This window comes from Mesoplodon mirus (genome assembly GCF_964341445.2).
Source record: "Mesoplodon mirus genome assembly, chromosome: X".
Taxonomy (NCBI): Eukaryota; Metazoa; Chordata; class Mammalia; order Artiodactyla; family Ziphiidae; genus Mesoplodon; species Mesoplodon mirus.
Window position 1 is genome coordinate 140,086,830 of NC_138981.1, and position 20,860 is coordinate 140,107,689.

The 20,860-nt window shown below is 38.1% G+C and overlaps 1 protein-coding gene across 1 annotated transcript; it reads right to left on the reverse strand.

Moving 5' to 3' along the window:
• Positions 1–7,499: 7,499 nt before the first annotated feature.
• On the reverse strand, positions 7,500–11,220 carry RAB39B (RAB39B, member RAS oncogene family). Its single transcript, XM_082608985.1, has 2 exons — positions 10,830–11,220; positions 7,500–8,050 (listed from the first exon to the last, which is right to left on the reverse strand). The coding sequence occupies exons 1-2, from the start codon at positions 11,042–11,044 to the stop codon at positions 7,624–7,626; spliced, it is 642 nt and encodes a 213-aa protein (XP_082465111.1). The 5' UTR covers positions 11,045–11,220; the 3' UTR covers positions 7,500–7,623.
• Positions 11,221–20,860: the final 9,640 nt, after the last annotated feature.

Consider the following 20,860-nt stretch of genomic DNA (forward strand, 5'->3'; position numbering starts at 1 on the left):
GCAGCAAAGACCCAACGCAGCCAAAAATAAATAAATTTATATAAAAAATTAAAACCTCTAAGAAAAAGAATTGTTTTCCATATATAAGATCTTACTAATTAATAAGATAAAAGCCAGCACCTTTTTTATTAGTTAGGACTATTTTCAGCAGCAAGGAACAGAAAACCAATAACCAAAGGTATGCAAATTTAAAAATATTTATATATATTCACCTCTCAGATTTGCAAAGAGTTAAAAGATTCACAATAATACTCAGTATAGGCATTATTATACACTGTTCATGGGCATTCAGTTAAACCTTTCTGGAGAGCAATCTGGTTAATTATATCAAAATTTTAAATGTGTATATTATTTGATTCATAAATTGGTCACATTTATGCCTTTGACTTGAGGACAAAATTGGTCAGATGCACAAAGATATGTATGTATTGAGGAATTGGTTTATAATAGCAAAACATTGTACGTAACCTAATGTTCACCAAAGAGAATTAAGTAACTTATTGTATGTACATACGTATAATAGAATTCTGTTGTATTAGTTAGGAGTCTTTCAGCTACAAGTGGGAAAAAATGGCATAAACTAAAAGGGGATTTACTGTCTCTTGTAATAAGATGTCTTAATATAGAGTGGCTTCAGGATAGTTAAATCTGTAGCTCAGTGGCGTCATGAAGGACCCAGCTTTCTTCTATATCTGCTTTGTCATCTTCAGTACGTCAAACTAATTCCTTCTGATCACATTCAACAAATATGGGGAATTCCCTGGCAGTCCAGTGGTTAGGACTCGGTGCTCTCACTGCCACGTGCCTGGGTTCAATCCCTGGTCGGGGAACTAAGATCCCACAAGCTGCGCAGCACAGCCAAAAAAAAAAAAAAGTACTAGGCACTGATTGACTGTAGAGATATTATCATATGAGCAAAAATAGCTACTGCCATCATGCATTCACAGAAAATATAATGTATGTGAAAAAGGTAACAGCACAGTATGTGTTGCATGATACCATTTTTGAAAAAGATTCATTTAGGTGCAAACATAATACATAAACTGAGTATGTTTACTATGTGACGTTCAGCAAGTGCCAGGGCTTTTGCTAAGTATTTTATATAGATCATCTAATTTCATCCTCACAACAACCTTATAGATTAAATGGTATTATTATCCAATTTAATATATGTGAAAACCGAGACTTGTAGAGTCAGAATTTGAACCCATGTTTGTCTTACTCCAAAATCCACACTTTTAACCACTCTGTTAAATAACCTTTTGAAAAGTAAAATGAAAAAAATCTAGAAGGAAATAGATCAAACTTTTAACAACCATTTTCTTTAGGAACTGATGACTTGAATGCAGTTGACCAGAAGAGCCAGGAGACAGAGGGAGAGAAACAAAGTCAAGGGGTACCTTGATTGATAGACTGGCAATGGGCAGTGACTGATTGCCTGAAGTTTCTAAAGAAGTTTAAAACAGGATTCAAGGGATAGAGTGGACAACCAGAGCTTGTAATCGGAGAGGAATTTCAGAGGTTGTATAAAATTTTGTAATGCTTTAGGATGGGGCCATGTGTGTATTTTATGGAAGTGAAGTAACAGCCAAGGTCATTGGATTGAAGTAGGGCAAGAAAAAAGTCATTCATTCAAATATTTATTGATGATTCAAGCCTATATCTATGGTACGGGTTGTGGAAATACTGGTGAACAAGATGAATAAGGTTCTTACTTTCATGGACCTTATAATTAGAGTAGGCAAGAGGCCAGATCATTCAAGGCCTTGTAGCCATGTTAAGAAATGTAAGGTTTGTTTGGATTTTGTTCTAAATGTGATGAGAAACCACTGGTGGGTTTTAAGCAGGTGAATGACTTGATCTGATTTGCATTTTGAAAAGATCATTCTGGCTGTTATGTTGAGAATGTGTCATGGGAATAAGAGCAGAAGTAGGGAGACCACTTAGGAAGATATTAAGTGGTTCAGCAAAGAGTTGATAGTGGCTTAGACAAACGTGATAGTAATGGAGATGGAGAAGATGGCAGACTTGGATATATTTTGAAGATAGAGCTGATAGGGCTTGATGATTAATTTGATATGGGAGGTGAGGGGAAGTGAGGAATTAAGAATAACTCTTAAGTTTCTGTGTTGAACAAGGGGGTAGATGTGGTGTCATTTATAGAGATAAGAAAGACTGGGGTTGAGGAGCACATTTTGATAAATGTTGATCTCATACTGGATAGGTGAAGTTTGGGGAATTTGTGGATGTGTTTAGTAGGCAAGTGGGTTGTATTGGTACAATGCTCAGTGGGCTGAAGTCCTTCATTTGGGAGTCTTCAATGCAAAGACAATAACTGAAGTCATGAGAGTAGGTAAGGTTGTCTAGGGAGAAGAGAGGATGGAGAACGAGGAAAGAATTGGGCCTCCCACAGAACTAAGAACACTGACTTCCTGAGAGGCTTGGTGCAGGCAGAAATCATTCCACCAGCACTATGCCGGCAGAGGTCGTGCATGACTTCCTCAAATGCTATGGATATATTTTAGTCCTTGTCTTTCTGAACCCACTGCTGCATGGTGATACTATTGTCTACTCCTTCCTGTGAAACTGTGCTCTCCAGGTTTTCCGTTCTCTCCTTCTAAGTTCCCTTTCCCTAAAGGGAATAATCATCTACTCGTTCCCCAGTGGTTATCCATTTTAGTCAGCTGAAAACCCAAAGTCCTTCCAATGGCCTTCAGAAGAACCCTTAAAAGTGAAGTCCATCCCCATCCCATCACCCGTGTAACCTTGTTTCTTACTGCTGACCCCTTGATCATTCTACTCCAGCTACACAGTTTTCTTTCTTTCTTCTTCTTTTTTTTTTTTTTTTTTTTTTTTTTTTTTGCGGTACGCGGGCCTCTCACTGTTGTGGCCTCTCCCGTTGTGGAGCACAGGCTCCGGACGCGCAGGCTCAGCGGCCATGGCTCACGGGCCCAGCCGCTTCGCGGCATGTGGGATCTTCCCGGACTGGGGCACGAACCCGTGTCCCCTGCATCAGCAGGCAGACTCTCAACCACTGCGCCACCAGGGAAGCCCTACACATTTTTCTTTCCTGTTCATCAAACGCACCCAGCACATTCACACCTCAGGGCCTTTTTACTTGCCCTTCACTCAATCTGGAATTCTCTATCTTGAGATGTCTGCATGGATTTCTCCCTCACCTCCATCAAGTTCTGAAACCAACGGCTTCCAAAATCTGAAAGCAGCTTCCTGATCCTAGAGAAGATGTGGCTGCAGAAGTTGTTCCTGACAGCTCGACACAGAGTCTGACTCTTTAGTCTTCTTCTGTGTGGAGAACAGAGTGTGGGGGCAAAGAGTAGAAGCAGTGAAATCAGCTCTCACAGTAACTCAGGCAACAAATGACGGTGTGACATGTTACATTTCTGATCCTAATAGATTCTCAAATGGAGATATTGGGTACACAGTTGCTTCTAAAGGTCCAGAGTCCATGGGAAAGATACGAGCTGGAGATAGAAATTCAGGACTCCTTGGTAGTTACAGCCATGGAACTGAATGAGGTCACCAAGGGACTTAATATAACTGAAGAAAAGATAATCAAGCCCTGAGGAAGATAAACTATGTTAAGCGCTGTTGCATTGTTGGTCCTTCCTTCCCTCCCTCTTTTTTCCCACCCTCACTCCCTCCCTCCCTCATTCACTCATGATTATAAAAGTGATAAAGCTGCACAGAACTCAGTGTACCTATGTCTAGACTCAGAATCAAACATCTTCCCCCTTTTTTTTTACCCTCCCCAAAATATGTACTATAAACCCCAGGCAATGTTTATATTCTCCAAGTGATCCTGACACAAAGAGCACACCTTATAGGACTTGAAAAGACTGAGGCAATTTAGCCTGGAGAAAAGAAGACTTTCAGGGGAAGACAACAATTGTAATAAGCTACCTGGCCTCTATCTGAAGAAAACAAAAACTCTAATTCAAAAATATACATGCATCCAATGTTCACAGCAGCATTATTTACAATAGTCAAACATGGAAGCAACCTAAATGTCCATCAACAGATGAACGGATAAAGATGTGGTGTGTGTGTGTGTGTGTGTATAATGGGGTGTGTGTGTGTATATATATATATGTATGTATAAAGTGTGGTGTATATATATAATGGAATGTATATGTATATACATAATGTATATATATATATGTGTATATATATATAATGGAATATTACTCGGCCGTAAAAAAAAGAATGAAATATTGTCATTTGCAGCAGCATGGATGGACCTAGAGATTATCATATTAAGTGAAGTAAGTCAGACAGAGAAAGACAAATATTACATCGCCTATATATGGAATCTAAGAAATACAATAAACTGCTGAATATAACAAAACAGAAGCAGACTCACAGATATGGAGAACAAACCAGTGGTTAGCAGTGAGGACAGGGAAGGGGGAGGGGCAAGATAAGGGTAGAGGATTAAGAGGTACAAACTACTATGTATAAAATAAAGTAGCTACAAGGATGTATTGTACAGCACAGGGAATATAGCCAATATTTTGGAATAACTTTAAATGGAGTATAATTTATAAAAATACTGAATCACTATTTTGTACATCTGAAATGAGTATATTGTAAATTAACTATACTTCAATTAAAAAAGAAAAAAAATTTAGGAGCTATTTAATAAAAATGGTTAAGGGCTTCCCTGGTGGCACAGTGGTTAAGAATCTGCCTGCCAGTGCAGGGGACACAGGTTCGAGCCCTGGTCCAGGAAGATCCCACATGCCGCAGAGCAACTAAGCCCGTGTGCCACAACTACTGAGCCTGTGCTCTAGAGCCACTAGCCACAACTACTGAGCCCACATGCCACAACTACTGAGCCTATGAGCCACAACTACTGAAGCCCACATGCCTAGAGCCCATGCTCTGCAACAAGAGAAGCCACCGCAGTGAGAAGCCCACGCACCACAACGAAGAGTAGCCCCTGCTCACCGCAACTAGAGAAAGCCTGCATGCAGCAACAAAGATCCAACGCAGCCAAAAATTAATAATAATAAATAAATAAATACATAAATTTAATTTAAAAAATGGTTAAAATTTAAACAAAAAGATCTTTGATTAAAAAATGCAATGATTCAGATTTAGGCTTGACAGAACAGATGTTTCCAAAAGTGGTATGGGATTTCCAGGCATTAGTGAGGTCTCTGTGACTTTCAACATGATGATCATATAACTTTCTGGCTTTAAGATACTGTTGTGTATAGCATATGTCACAGCTAACTGATGTTCTTTGTAGTGGTGGCTACACTGTAGTGACAGACTCCTCTGGAAACAGCTACAACACACACTTAGAATCTCACAGTTACATAATCAACCATTTTACTAAATACAAGCATATTTTCATTCACATACAGCTAAAGAAAACATCTTTTTCACATTTCATTACAGTGCACAACAAAGTGAAGAAAAGTATACAGTACATTTTATTCTGGAATATGAGACAATCTAATCCAACATGCAGTTGTGGTCTTTGTTACAAGTTAGTTTATCTTGTCTTCACCTATGTAATAAAATAGCTTCTAAAGCTTTATCCTTAATATTGTGTTAACACCTGATTTTTTCACACATTTTCTAAAACCCAGTTATTGCAGTGACAACAGCACTGAATTCTACTAAAATGATTTTTAAAGTTCTAGAACTTGTTTAAGCAATTAAGCTCAGCCACTTCTGCTGGATCTATGCTGAGAGTTTTTAAACCTGCCTAAAAAATGAAAGGAATGGGAAAAGTATACGTATGATGTATTTAAGTCAAGAAAACGGTAGAGAGTTTTGTTTGTACCTTTTTTTTTTGAACTGACAGAATCCAGTCAACTCTCATCTATCCACTGGATAATCTTGCTTTCAGAATCTTCTAAACATAATTAAGTATAGTAGTTGATGAAACTTTGTGTTAACCCAATTTACTATCTTTTGTTTGTCTTCTACAACCACAAAGCTGGCAACTTAATTACTCCACCCAAGCCAGGTCATGCTAAACGAAGGAAGAGATGATGATTTGGTCACTTGGGGTTGATGCTGCACGTAGGTCCAAGGTGGTTTGTTTCCATAATTTTCATGATTTGACTTCTTTATTCCAGCTGATTTTCTTACTGTGAAAATTATGGCTTTTGCCTAGCTGAACTGGCTACAATTCAAAAAAATCATTTAAAGCATCACGTCTCTTCAAGAAGATAATGGAACCTCAAGCCAACCATTCCAAGTTTCTGATGCAGTTAGCTGTCTGTTCACCTGAGAATTGAGAGCTGACTTTCTAGGGTAGACAGGAACCCAGGGTAGGCATAAGGCAAACAAGTGGCCAAGGTCACTGTGAGGTGAGTATTTTATCCCCATCCCACTCCCCATTGCTGTATTTGGTTCCTTTCAATAATACATCCACTGTGTTTCAGTGATAAGAACATTTATAGCCCTAACAATTCTAACGTGTTTTCACTGTGCAGTTACTCACTTGTGTAAAATCCTCTTGTCAATAATACCTGAATGGGCTTTACCTTCGACTCATGCCCGGGTTCCCTCAGGATTATAACTGAGTTGTAATCAATAAGGAAACATATCCTAACATGTAGAGAATATTTATTTACAGTCATATCTCTTCCAAAGTAAACAAATTAATAACAGTTTATTCATCTGACAGCAGGATGATGCAGTGAAACAAGAACCAGGAGTCAAGTGACTCTCCTGCCCCTCAGTTAATTTTTTCATAAACTGGGGAAGAAACCCTAACGGCTTGTTACGATGATCAAATAAGTAAGTCAATGAACTGTAATGTGTCTGTAAGGCTTACAGCACCTCCTGTTGAGCAGGTGTTTACCTTCAGATTGCAGTCGCCAATGCAGTGAAACCCCAGGCGTGGTCAGAGGGGAAAGAGGGCATTGGAGTTACAGTGTTTCTCTCTTCTACTTACACGACAAATTGCGTGGGACAATTTCTTACACACAGCTGGTTATTCTTTCACAAGGCTGTACATTTTTTCAAGTGTGACAATAACAGTGTGTAAATAGCCTCCCTTTTTCACATTCACACCGTTTTCACTAGAACACCAGGCCTTGAAAGGGTCTTAGTAAAAGGCTGGTCCACACCCCTCATTTTACAGATGAGCTGTTTAGAAGCTAACTGGTACCTTTTAACCAAACCCAGCACATATGTTTAGTGCAGCATAGTCTCACTGATTAAGCTGATCTCATACGCTTTTTTAGGTTGGCTAATTGTTCCCAATGTGATACTTTTCTCCCCTTTGCATATTTCTTTATGATCATGACCTATGAATGAGCTGAAATACCAAGAAATAGTTGTCCTGACTGTGGGTGTACCTAGCTCCCCAGACCTCAGCTCCTTGACATGCAGTCCACAAAGGGCACACAGAGCGGCCACTGCCCAGCATGGGCCACAAAAAAGTGCCAGTTCCAGCACCCAGGTTCCCCCCACCCACCCACCCACCCGCCCATCACCTGTCCAAGGGCCCCTTGGGGAGGAGGCTCACTTGGTATCCAATATGGAGGTTAAGTTCTCTTCAGTCACACGATGATTCTATTCATTTTGATCACTTTTAAGTTCAGGTGGGAGAGCACGTTTTGGAGATAAAAGGGCTGACTAGCACAAACATCTTCTCTCTGATTTGACAACCTCTTCTGAAGAGTGAACTACGTTTGGTACAAATCCACTCTTCACCCCTTCCCAGCCCTCCTGGATGGTAATATCCCCCCTTTTAACCAGCTCATATATGTCTCTTGTCAGGTCTGTGAAGGCTTTCTCCACATTAATGGCATCTCGGGCTGACGTTTCAATGTACTTCATGCCGTATGCAGCAGCCAGTTTCTCTGCCTCGTGGCGAGTCACTTGCCTCTGTGTATCTAGGTCACACTTGTGACCCACGAGAACAAATACAATTTGGTAGGGCTGAACGTGTACTTTGGTCTCTTCTAACCACTCATGGACATTCTGGAAGGACCTGCGGTTGGTGATGTCAAATAAGAGCAGACCACCTACTGAGTTCCTGTAGTAGGCACGCGTGATGGATCTACAACACAAGAAAGAAGCAAAGAATGAAGGCCATGCCCAAACTCCTGCACTTCAATGAACTCAGTGTATTCTGTTGTCTCTGGTTAGTAACATAGTCCTTTGGTGAAAATTGTTTTCCTTTTTTAACAAAGGAATACAAATGTCATTCCATAATAATAATGATATATGAATTCTCAATTGAGCAAAACTTTGAGATGGAATCTTCTAGAAACGAATGCTCATGGGCATACAGGCATTTCCCCTTGATTTAGGCAAGAGCCACAGTTAACTCTCCACGCCCACATCTGAATAGCTGAATGAGACTTCCTCTTCTGTTCAGTGGGATACTTAAGTAACAGGTTATCATGAGGCAAATGAAATAATGGATGTTAAAGTATTCTGTGACCTGGAGAACTCATTACAAATTATAATAGTTGGAAAAGGATTTTCTAAAAAGTAAGAATGAATTTACGATAGTTAACAGAAAATGCTTATACGTATATAGGTATATTACAATATACTCCATTTTTTCCCCATTTATCATTACCACGTTTGTCTATTATTATATTTTTATTTTAATCTAACAGGGGTCCTCAATCTTTTCTGTGAGGAGGAACATAATTTTGTTTTTTATTTTCCAGTCCATGTGGGAATAGGAAAAAGAGGGATGGTCTGCAAAGGCTTTGAGCCAAGTGTCTGCTGGCCCCACTTCCTGAACACATTTTGAAGAGGCTGACTTGGGAGCCACAAGCTTGGAAAAACTGCCCAAATAGCCAAAGCTTCCCCTTAAAATAATATGATTTATTTAAAGCATTGTAGAATGCTTTAGAATATTTCTAAAACCTATTATACATTTTCTGTACTTCTTAAACAGAAGAAACCTCATTCATTTTCGCTTCTTGATTTGAGGAGCTTCATTTTCAATATGTGTTATGGTACTTTTCTCAGAGCATATTAGACATTGTAGAACTACTTGCTTGTACAATCACTTGCTTTAGACTACTGTGCTTTTTTATCTATGTTTATTTTTAGTTTTTCTGTCTCCTTGGATGAAGATAAACAATGAGGGACTCAATAGCTTAAGGCTTAGGACAAATGGCCCAGTGGTAACGGAATAAACAATGTCCAGGGAATTAAATTCCAAGCTAGATGATGGTAAGGACAAACCTTACAAATTGAGTTTGCCTCCAGAACCAGGCAAATCAGCCATAAAGACTGAAAGCATTTCTAATTCCCTTATGTTTGAAGATTCATGGAGAATGGTAGGTGTACCAGAAAATTCAACATGAACAAAGATTGTGATTCATGAACAGCTTGGTTCAAGAAATCAATAGGCAAGCTGTAGTCAAAACTCTAAAACACATTATTACATTAATGGTTTGTGACTATTTAGAAAGTAGCAAAGCCCTTTCTTTATAAATACAACACAAGGCTACATAAAAATTAAAACCTCCCATACATCAAAAAATTTTCTTAAATAAAGTTAAAAGACAAATGAAAAACTGGGAAAATAGTTTACAATATCCATGACAGAAAAGGATTAATGTTCTTAATATATAAAGAGCTGTTAGAAATCACTATCACCTAATAAATAATATCAGTGGATAGGAAAAGGCTGTTCATACAGAAAGAAATTCCAATAAGCATAAAAGACACCTTTCTTCAATTATAATATGAGAAATGCAATCACAAGTTCAAAGTGAACCTGAACAAGGATATTTGAAATTTTCTCTTCTCCCCACACCTCTTCAACCACCTAAGCAGCATCTTCTACGCTTGATTAGTGTTCGATAGCTAAATGAAGAAACGATCCTAAACGTGAGCTATTGAGCCCTCTTGATCTAGTTCCTGCTGCTCGGCATGACTGTAGCTCAAAGTTTTCTGTGTACACTGCTCTTCTGTCTTCATACATGCTGCTTCCTTGCCCTGGGCTTTTCCTGTTTTGCTTGGGTATCACACTCATCAGGCCTCATCTTCTCCACTTAGCCTTCCCTCATCTGTGTTCATACATATAATTACAAATGATACATACTACAAGGGCCACCAAAGGGTTGTAAGAGAAAATTAAACCTGTTCATTGAGTACTCAATATGTGCTAAGCGTTCTGGTAGGCAGTGGGCATACAAATATGAACAAGGCACTCTTTTGTGTAATTGCTGGTCTATTTTTCCCCCAGTATGCTAGCACAGACATTCTAAGAGGGAAATGCCTATGTCTGTTTTGTTTACATGGCATCCCCTTGCAGGAGTTTCCTCAGGCTGTTTTCCCAGAAACAGTGCAGTGTCTGGCATATAGTGGATGATCATTCAATGTCTGCTGGTTGCAAGAAGGCATCAATCATCAGTGTCTATTTCATATATATATATATATATGTATATATTTCTATATAGTATCTATGTTTATATCTATATCTAGCTATCTTTATCTCTATCTCTACATCATCTATCTATATCTGTCAGTTACATTAGGATGACCTGGGAACATTTTCGAAATGTAGTATAGGGACTGAAATTGATGAATTACAGTGATCAACTCCAGCTAGTTTATTAGCCACCAAGGGGCAGGTTGGTGCAGTTGTGGTGCGAGCAGTATGTATTATTGACTGGCCTTCCCTGCCAGGGTGCATCTTTCCCTGCACTGAACTCCCAGCTACCTGAAGGTGGGCTTAAGCAGAAGCTCTCAGACCCTCGGTACCTTCCCTAAGGGCGGCGACCAGGACCAGGAAGTCCTCTTTCCCCAGGGACGGTGCAAGCCCCAAAGACCCTCCCACTGCTCGCGGGCCCGGGCTGCGCTCCCACCTGAACCTCTCTTGACCCGCGGTATCCCAGATCTGGAGCTTGATGCGTTTTCCTGGCTCGATCTCCACCAGACGGGAGAAAAAATCCACCCCCACCGTGGGGTCCGAAACCTGGGCAAATCGGCCCTCGGTGAAGCGGCGGATCAGACAGGACTTGCCCACCGTGGAATCCCCGATGACAATGAGCCGGAACTGGTACAGCCAGATGGCCTCCATGGCCGGGGCTCGGCAGGTCTCCTTGGCCCAGGCCGTGGGCGGCGAGATGGGGGCGCCCGGCCGAGGCCTCAGAGAGCGCGACTCGGTCCTGATCTAGATCAGCCACGAGCGCATCGTTGGCCTGGGAGCCTGAGGCGAGGTAGGCCCAGGCGCAGGGAGAGAGGAGGGATGGATGCTGCGCTCGCAGAGGTGATGAAATGGCAGCAGCATCAGCACCACGCACTCTGACTCATCACTGACTACAGGGTTACTGTAATCCTCCACGTAGAGGCGACGCCCAGGACCGCACTGTCTGTAAGAGGAGCGCACACAGAAATGGCCGGGAAAACAGCTCGTTCCCTTCCTTTCTAATTCCTCTTCTTAATTAAAAATTTTCTCTATTTCTCAAATTGCAAAAGTAACACTTCTTCATTAAAACTAAGGAAACAATACAAAAATATACAAAAAAGGAAAGTCTATAATTATCTGCCCCCTACTTCCCCAAGATATTAACAGTTTGTTATATATTCTTCCACGTGTATTTCTATGAAAATATATATACATATACATATTTATTGCTGTTTGATTTTACAAAAATTGATCGAACTGGACCATTACTCTGACACTTGTTTTTTGCAATGAATAAAGAATCATTGGCATCTCTCCATTTCCAACTATTTTCCTTTTGCCGTAACAAGGCTGCAATATTCTCTTAAGAATAGTCACACATACATTATTTCTATGAAATAGAGTCTTAATAAGAAAGACCAGGAAGTCAAAGAGTATGAATATTTTAAATGTTATATATATGGGCATTATACTTTGCAAACATACTGAGCAATTTAAATTCTAGTCAGCAAGGTGTGAAAAGACCATTTTTTGGCATTACTTTAAGCATCATATATGATACTCTTTCTTAATTCTTGCCAATCTGATGTCATTAAAAATAAATGGAATCATAGAATATGTAGACTTTTGTAACTGGCTTCTTTCACTTACCATGATGTTTTAGAGTTCATCCACATTGTAACATGTATCAGGACTTCATTCCTTTATATAACTGAATACTATTCCATTGGGTGACATAACACATTTTGTTTATCCATTTATCTGTTGATGGACATTTGGGTTGTTTCCGTCTATTGGCTATTATGAATAATGCTGCTATGAACATTCATGTACAAGTTTTTGTTTGAACACATACTTCGAACTCTTTTGGGTTTAAACCTAGGAGTAGAATTCCTGTGACCTATGGTAACTATATGTTACATCCTTTGAAGAAATTCCAGACTGTTTCCCACAGTGGCTGCACCATTTTACATTCCTACCAGCAGTGTATGAGGGGTCTGATTTCTCCATATCTTTTCCAACACTTGTTATTTTATGACTTTTTGATTCTAGACATCCTAGTGGGTAGGAAGTGGTATCTCACTGTGGTTTTGATTTGCATTTCCCTGATGACTAATGACAACGTGCATATTTTTACATCCTTATTGGCCATTTGCATATTTTCCTTGGAGAAAGGTAGGCTCAGATCCTTTGCCTTTTTTTTTTTTTGGCCGCGGAGCGGCTTTGGGGATCTTAGTTCCCCGACCAGGGAATGATTGAACCTGGGCCCCTGGCGGTAAGAGCTCGGAGTTCTAACCACTGGATCACCAAGGAATTCCCCCTTTGCCCATTTAAAAACTGGATTATTTGTCTTTTTATTATTGAGTTGTAAGAGTTCTTTACATATTGTATGTGCAAGTCTCTTATCAGATATGTGACTTGTAAATATTTCCTCCCATTCTGTGTGTCCTTTTTGAACTTTCTTAAGGGTGTCCTTTGAAGTGCAAAGTTTTAAATTTTGATGAAGTAAAGATTGTCTGTTTTTGCTTTTGTTGCTTGTGCTTCTGGTGTCATGTCTAAGAATTCTTTGCCAAATTCAGGTTCATGAAGATTTACTCCTATGCATTCTTCTAAGAGTTTTGTAGTTTTAGCTCATACATTTAGGTCTGTGATTCATTTTATGTTAATTTTTATATATGCTGTGAGGTAGGGGTCCAGCTGCCTTCTTTTGCATGTGGATATCTACTTGTTCAAGCACCATTTGTTGGAGAGAATATTCTTTCTCCATTAAAAAATATATTTATTTATCTTATTTTTGGCTGCGTCGGGTCTTAGTTGCAGCACTCGGGATCTTCGTTGCAGCCTGCAGGCTCCTCCTTGCTGCGTGCACGCTTCTCTCTAGTTGTGACCCATGTGCTCAGTAGCTGCCGTGGGTGGGCTTAGTTGCCCTGTGGCATGTGGGATCTTAGTTCCCTGACCAGGGATTGAACCTGCATCCCCTGCATTGCAAGGCGGATTCTTAACAACTGGACCACCGGGGAAGTCCCTCTTTCCCCATTTAATGATTTTGGCACCCTTGTTGAAAATCAGTTGACCATAGACTGGTTTAATTCTGGACTCTCAATTTTATTCCATTGGTCTATGTCTAGTCTTCTGCCAATACCACATTGTCTTGACTGTTGTAGCTTTGTGGTAAGTTTAGAAATCAGGAAGCATGAGTCCTCCCACTGTGCTCTTTTTTTCCAAGATTGTTTTTGGCTACTTGGGGCCCCTTTCAATTTCATATGAATTTTAAGATCTGCTTGTTAATTTCTGCATATAAGGCAGCTATGATATTGATTGAGATTTCATTAAATCTGTAGATCAATGTGGGGAATACTGCCATCTGAACAAAATTAAGTCTTCAAATCCTTGAACATAGAACATCTTTCCATATATTTAGGTCTCTTAAAATTTCTTTCAACAATGCTTTGTAGTTTTCAGTTTACAAGTCTTACACTTCTTTAGCTAAGTTACTCCTAAGTATTTTATTATTTTTGATGCTATTTTGAGTGAATTGTTTTCTTAGTTTCATTTTCAGATTGTTCATTGCAAGTATATAAAAACATAATTGATTTTATATTTTTCAACTTTTTTTTTTTTGGCTGCACCATGCAGCTTTGCAGGATCTTAGTTCCCCAACCAGGGATCAAACCTGGGCCCTGAAAGTGAAAGTGCTGAGTCCTAACCACTGGACCACCAGGGAATTCCCTATTTTTTTAGTGTATTCTTTATGATTTGGTCAAATGGTTTTTCTGCATCTTCAAGATGATCATGTGATTTGTTTTTATTTTATTTGGTATAATGTATTACATTAATTGATTTTTGGATATTGAGTTAACCTTGCATTCCTGGTATAAATCCTACTTGATCATGGTGTATAATTTTAAAAATATGTTTTTGGATTTGATTTCTAGCATTTCTGAGGAGATTTTCATTCATATGCATGACATTTATTGGTCTATAGTTTTCTTTTATTGCAGTGTCCTCTTCTGGTTTTAGTATCAGGGTAATATTGGCCTCATAAAATGAGCTGAGAAGCATTCCTTCCTTTTCTGCTTTTTGGAAGAGTTTGTGAAGAACTGGTATTAATTCTTCTTTAAATGTCTGCTAGAATTTAGCAGTGAAGCCATCTGGGTCTGGGCTTTTCTCTGTGGGTAGTGTTTTGATTACTAATTCAATTTCTTCACTTGTTATAGCTCTATTCAAATTGTCTATTTCTTCTTGAGTCAGTTTCAGTAGTTTGTATCTTGGAAGAAATGTCTCCATTTCATCTAAGTTATCCAATTTGTTGGCATATAATTGTTCATAGTATTCCTTATAAAGGAATTCTATGTATTCCTTTTAAATTTTGTAAGGTCAGTAGTAATGTCCCTTCTTTCATTTATGATTCTAGTGATTTGAGTCTTCTCTCTATTTCTTCTTGGTCAATCTAGCTAAAGATTTGTCAATTTTGTTTTCAAAGAACCAACTTTTGGTTTTGTTTATTCTATTTTTTTATTTGCTCTCCATTTCATTTGTCTCTGCTCTAGTCTTAAGTATTTCATTCCTTCTGTGTGATTTAGTTTGTTCATCTTTTTCCAGTTCCTTAAGGTGTAAAGTTAGGTTATTGATTTGAGATCTTCCTTTTCTCTAAATATAGGCATTTACATTGAGCACTGCTTTATCTGCATCCCATAAGTTTTGATATTGATATCTTCATTTTCATTTATCTCAAATTATTTTATGATTTCTCCTTTGACCCATTTGTTACTTAGGAGTGTTTTGTTTAATTTCTATATATTTGTGAATTTTCCACATTTTTCCTGCTATTTACTTGTAATTTTATTTCTTGCGTTCAGAAAGCATTCTTTGTATCATTTGTATCTTTTTAAAATTCTTAAGGTTTGCTTTATGGCATAGTGTATAGTCTATTTTGGAGAATGCTCCATGTGCACTTGAGAAAAATGTATATTCTGCTTTTGGGTGGAGTGTCTTATATATGTGTATTAGGTCTAATTGGTTTTTAGTGTGGTCCAAGTCTCCTATTTTCTTGTTGATCTTCTGTATTGTTGTCCTATCCATTAATGAAAGTGTAGTATAAAGTCTTCAACTATTATTGTACAACTATTTCTCACTTCAATCCTATCAGTTTTTGCCCCGTATATTTTGGATTTCTGTTTTTCAATGCATATATATTTGTAATAAGAATGAATTGACCCTTTTATCATTATAAAATATTCTTCTTTGTCTCCAGTAACTTTTCTTGTTTTGAAGTCTATTTTGTCTGATATTAGAATAGCCACTTCAGCTTTCTTTCTTTTTTTTTTTTTAAATTAATTAATTTATTTTTGGCTGTGTTGGGTCTTCATTTCTGTGCGAGGGCTTTCTCCAGTTGCGGCAAGTGGGGGCCACTCTTCATCGCAGTGCGCGGGCCTCTCACTGTTGCGGCCCCCCCCGCTGTGGAGCACAGGCTCCGGATGCACAGGCTCAGCGGCCATGGCTTACAGGCCCAGCCGCTCCGCGGCATGTGGGATCCTCCCAGACCAGGGCTCAAACCCATGTCCCCTGCACTAGCAGGCAGATTCTCAACCACTGCGCCACCAGGGAAGCCCTCAGCTTTCTTGTGGTTGCTGTTTGCATAATATATTTCCATATTTTTACTTTCAATCAATTTGTATTGTGGAATATTAAGTATGTCTCCTGTAGACAGCATATAGTTTATCATGTTATCTTATCTAATCTCACAATCTCTGCTTTTTTCCTGGATTGTTATTATTATCATTGCTATAGTTTATTTAGATATGCCATTTTATTTCTTTCTTTTTATATAACTTATGGGGTTTTTTGTTCCTCTATTTCTCCTTTATTACCTTTTTTTGCAGTAAGTGAATATTTTATAATGTAGCATTTGAAGTTTTTTAAATGATTTTTTAAGATATATTTTTGAGGGTTTTTTTTGGTGGTTGCTCTAGGGTTTACCAAATATTTCTTAATTTATCAGAATCACCTTCAGATGTATACTACCTTATTCCATATATATATATTCTATATAATATATAGAAACATTACTCCTATAGAGCTCCATTCCCTTTTCTCCATTTTAATATTACTATTATACATATTATGTCCATTAATATTACAAATCCAACAATACATTGTTATAATTATTGCTTTGCCATCTGTAGTCATTTCCTTAGCCCAATATAGCTTGACTCCCAGTCACTTCTTTTGCACTGCTTTTGGCAAGTATATTACATTTTATGTTATAGGCCCAACAGTACACCATATACATATTATTTTATACATTAAAAAATCAGTTCAAAAAAAGGAGAAAAATATACATTTATGCAGTCTTTTATAATTACATAAACACCTTTACTGGTTCTGTTTTTTTGTGTGTGTCTGTGTGTGTGTGTTTGTTCAAATTGCCATCTGCAGTCGCTTTCAGCTTGAAGAACTTCCTTCAGTATTTCTTGTAAGGCAGGTCTGCAACAAATTCAGTCATTGCTTGTTTGTTTATCTTGTAATGTCTTTATCTCCTTTCCTTTTTTGAAAGATTTGCTGAATATAGGATTCTTGGTTTATGGTTTTTCTTTATCATTTTGAATACATTATCCCAATGCATTTTCTTTTTTTTTTACCATTTTCATTCTTTATTTTATTGAGGTATAGTTGATGTACAGTATTATATAAGTTCCAGGTGTACAACACAGTGATTCACAATTTTTAAAGATTATATTCTATTTATAGTTATCATAAAATTTTGGCTATATTCCCTGTTGTATAATATATCCTTGTAGCTTACTTATTTTATACATAGTAGTTTGTACCTCTTAATCCCCTACTCCTATCTTGCCCCTCCCCTGCATTGTTTCTTTTGAGAAGTTGACTGTTAATCTTTTTAAAAATTAATTAATTAATTAATTAATTTTATTATTTTTTGGCTGCTTTGGGTCTTCGTTGCTGTGCACAGGCTTTCTCTAGTTGTGGTGAGCAGGGGCTACTCTTTGTTGCGGTGCGTGGGCTTCTCATTGCGTTGGCTTCTCTTGTGGCATGCGGGCCCTAGAGCTCGTGGGCTCTAGAGCGCAGGCTCAGTAGTTGTGGCACGTGGGCTTAGTTGCTCTGTGGCATGTGGGATCTTCCTGGACCAGGGATCGAGCCCGTGTCCCCTGCACTGGCAGGCAGATTCTTAACCACTGCACCACCAGGGAAGTCCTTGACTATTAATCTTACTGGTGTTCCCTTTTAAGTGATGAGTCATTTGTTTTCTTGTTACATTCAAGATTTTCTCTTTGACTTTATCATTTCTTTGATTTTCAGAAATTTTTACTAAGATGTATCTGTTTGCGAATCTCATTATCTTTATCCTACTAGAAGTTCATTGAGTTTCCTGGGATGTGTGGGTTATTGTTTTTCAATAAATTTAGGATGTTTTCTGATATTTTTTGGACATTTTCCCTACTCTTTTCTCTCTTCTGGTATTCTCATTATGCCTATGTCGGTGCACTTGATGGTGTCCCACATTTCTCTGAGACTCTGTTCATTTTTCTTCATTCTTTTTCTGTCTCATTTTCAGCTTGCATACTCTCTGTTGAACTGTCTTCAAATTTGCTAATTCTTTCTTCTGCTAGTTGAAATCTGTTGAACCCCTCTAGTGAATTATTCATTTCAGTTATTGTACTTTTCAACTCCAGAATTTCCTTTTGGTTCTTTTTTCTATCTCTGTATTGATATTCTATATTTGATGTGACATTGCCATTGTATGGACCTTTACTTTTTTAACCATGCTTTCCTTTAGTCCTGTGAACATATTTGTAATGACTACTTTGAAGTCTTTTTCTGTTAAATCTGACGGCTACTTGCTATCACAGGCAGTTTCTGTTGCCTACTCCCCCCCCCCAGTGTATGAATCATACTTTGTTTCTTTGCATGTCTCATAATTTTTTTTGTTGGAAACTAGACATGTTAGACAATATATTGTACTAAGTCTGACTGTTGGTCCACTCCCCACCCCAGGGTTGGTTATTGTTAATTCTTCTTCTTCTTTAGTGACTAGCTGGACTATATTATTAGTGAAGTCTGTCCCCTCGCCCCCACGATATTTTACCCTGGAATGACAGTGATATTGGCAGGACTTTCTTTGCCTGACCACATCCAGCTGTTAAACTCCACAAATTGCCAGCTGATAATATATTGTTTTCATCAAAGCCTTGGGAGCATAAATTGGTCTTCAAACTAATTCAATCATCACATTGCAGCTCCTTTGAAGAATGGTTTCTGAGGTTCATGCTTGATATTTGTTCTGACCCCAGGAAGGTTCCTACCTGGCTGATAGTCTGTATTTTCATTAAATCCACAAGTTTCTACCCAGTGCCTTTCACCACAACCTCCACTGTTCTTGAGGGTGTCCTTAGGTGTGAACTTCTCCATGCTCTCTTGTAAATAAAATCAGTTCCTTTGGGAAGACATTAGGAGCTAGCTGTTTTATGGTCTGCTCGTCCCTTTGGGCAAAATCTCTGAGCCAGGGCTCTGGAACTGGGATTGGGGACAATGGCCAGCTTCTTTCTGAGTGACATTCTTGCTCTAGGAGTTGAACATTTGGAAGGGGGCATCAGCCTGAAGTGGAACCACCAACTCATAAGCCAGGGAAAGAGCAAGATGATCAGGACCCCAGTCTTCTCAACACACTGCACCCAATGTAGAGCCTCAGTCTGGTAAGTGGGGGCTGAGTGGAAGAGGAGAACTGCCACTTCTCAACCACACTTGCCTGGGACTCAGCCTCAGCAACACATAGTTGGGGTCAGGATGAGAAATGTTGATATACTGCTCCTCCCAGGAAGAAAGCCCTCTGGAGGGAAGAGAAAGCTACAGCAGTCTGGAGTGGAGCGATGAGTGTGGTGGGGGTGGGTGGGAAGGGAGGGAGTGGTCTTGGTTCAAATACTACAGATTTCTGCTTTATAAAATTTTTATAGATTTTCTTGATAGGTGTTTCTGTTTGCTGTTTGCAGTAGACTTCATTTCACATATTCTAAAAGTTTAAAATCTCACTAAGAAATTTTAATGTATTACTCTTTTGAAAAATATACTGTGACTTGTTTATAGACTTTCACTTTTTTCCCTTGGCAACTACTGTGCCCAACTTCAAATATGTTCATCAGTACAGTCTTTTTTCTTCACAATTAAAGAAAAACACGAATGTTTCAGAATTGCTATTCCCATATCCCTTCAAAAAGCAAGCCTGCTAAGAATGGTTCAAGATATTATTGATGTTCTGAGTTCTTTTCAGGTTGGGACTATATAGGCAAAGAATTGCATTAAAAATACTGGCATGAGTTTTTTTCTTTTTTCCTTGAATGTGTTTGTTAATTACTTGAAGTATAGTTGAGTTCATCTTTTTGGTTTTACAATTACTGTTCTCCTATCATTGTTGATTTTACTTTATCTTTTTACTGTGTAGAACATTAACATGATTACAAAAGTCAACACTATAAAAAACTTCTTTTCACCCCTTGTAGCTAACCAATTTTATTTGTTTCTTGTTTACCTTTCTGTGTTTCTTCTATAGAGATAAGCATATATATGTGTGTGTATATATATATACATATATATACACACACACACATATATATACATATATGGGACAAAGGATCAAAATCTTAATGGAAAAATGTGTAAGATATAAATGAATATATATTCATAAATTAGAAATATTAGCTATTAATCTGTAATATATGTTGTAAATATTTTTCCCAGTTTGTCTTTTTTTAACCATGTAAAGGTTTTTAATAAAAAAAATTTTTATGAAGTCAAATTTACCAGTTTTTAATTTTGCTGTATCTGATTTTAAGTCGTAGTTAGAAAGTATTTCCCTTCACTAAGGCTAAAGAAAAATTTTGTATTATTTTCTCCTGATACTTGTATGGTATATTTTTTAATATTTAGACCCCTATATATCTAGAGTTTATTTTTGTGTATGGTGTGAGATATGGATCTTTTTTCTCAATAGCTTTCCAGTTGTCTCAGAACGATTTATTAAAATGTCCATCTTTTCTCTAGAGACTTGAGATGCTATCTTTACCTTACACTAAATTTTCGTATGTATCTGGCTCTATTTTAGGACATTTTATTCACTTCACAGGTCTGTTTGCCTATTCCTACACCACTACCCCACTTTTACTTAAGGATGCTTTATTGTATACTTTAATATCTTGTCAGTCTACTCTTCCCTCATAGTTTTTCCTTTTTAGTGTTTTCCTGGCTATTCTTTCTTGTTTGCTTTTTCATATGAACTTAGTATCAATATGTCTAGGTCCCTAAAAAAGCTTGTTGGAACTTTTACTGGAATTGCAATATACTTATAAGTTACTTTATGGAGAATTAACATGTTTATGGTGTTGAGTCATCCTAAACAAGAACAAGGGAGGCCTTTCTGTATGATGAAGTTTTCATTTGTGTCTTTCAGGAGTGTTTAAGCTTCTTCTAGTACAG

Coding starts and splice junctions, on each gene's coding strand:
- RAB39B (XM_082608985.1), bottom strand. CDS start 11,044: ATGGAGGCCATCTGGCTGTACCAGTTCCGGCTCATTGTCATCGGGGAT. Junction 8,051..10,829: donor GCGGGTCAAGAGAGGTTCAG/GTGGGAGCGCAG, acceptor CTTGTGTTGTAG/ATCCATCACGCGTGCCTACT.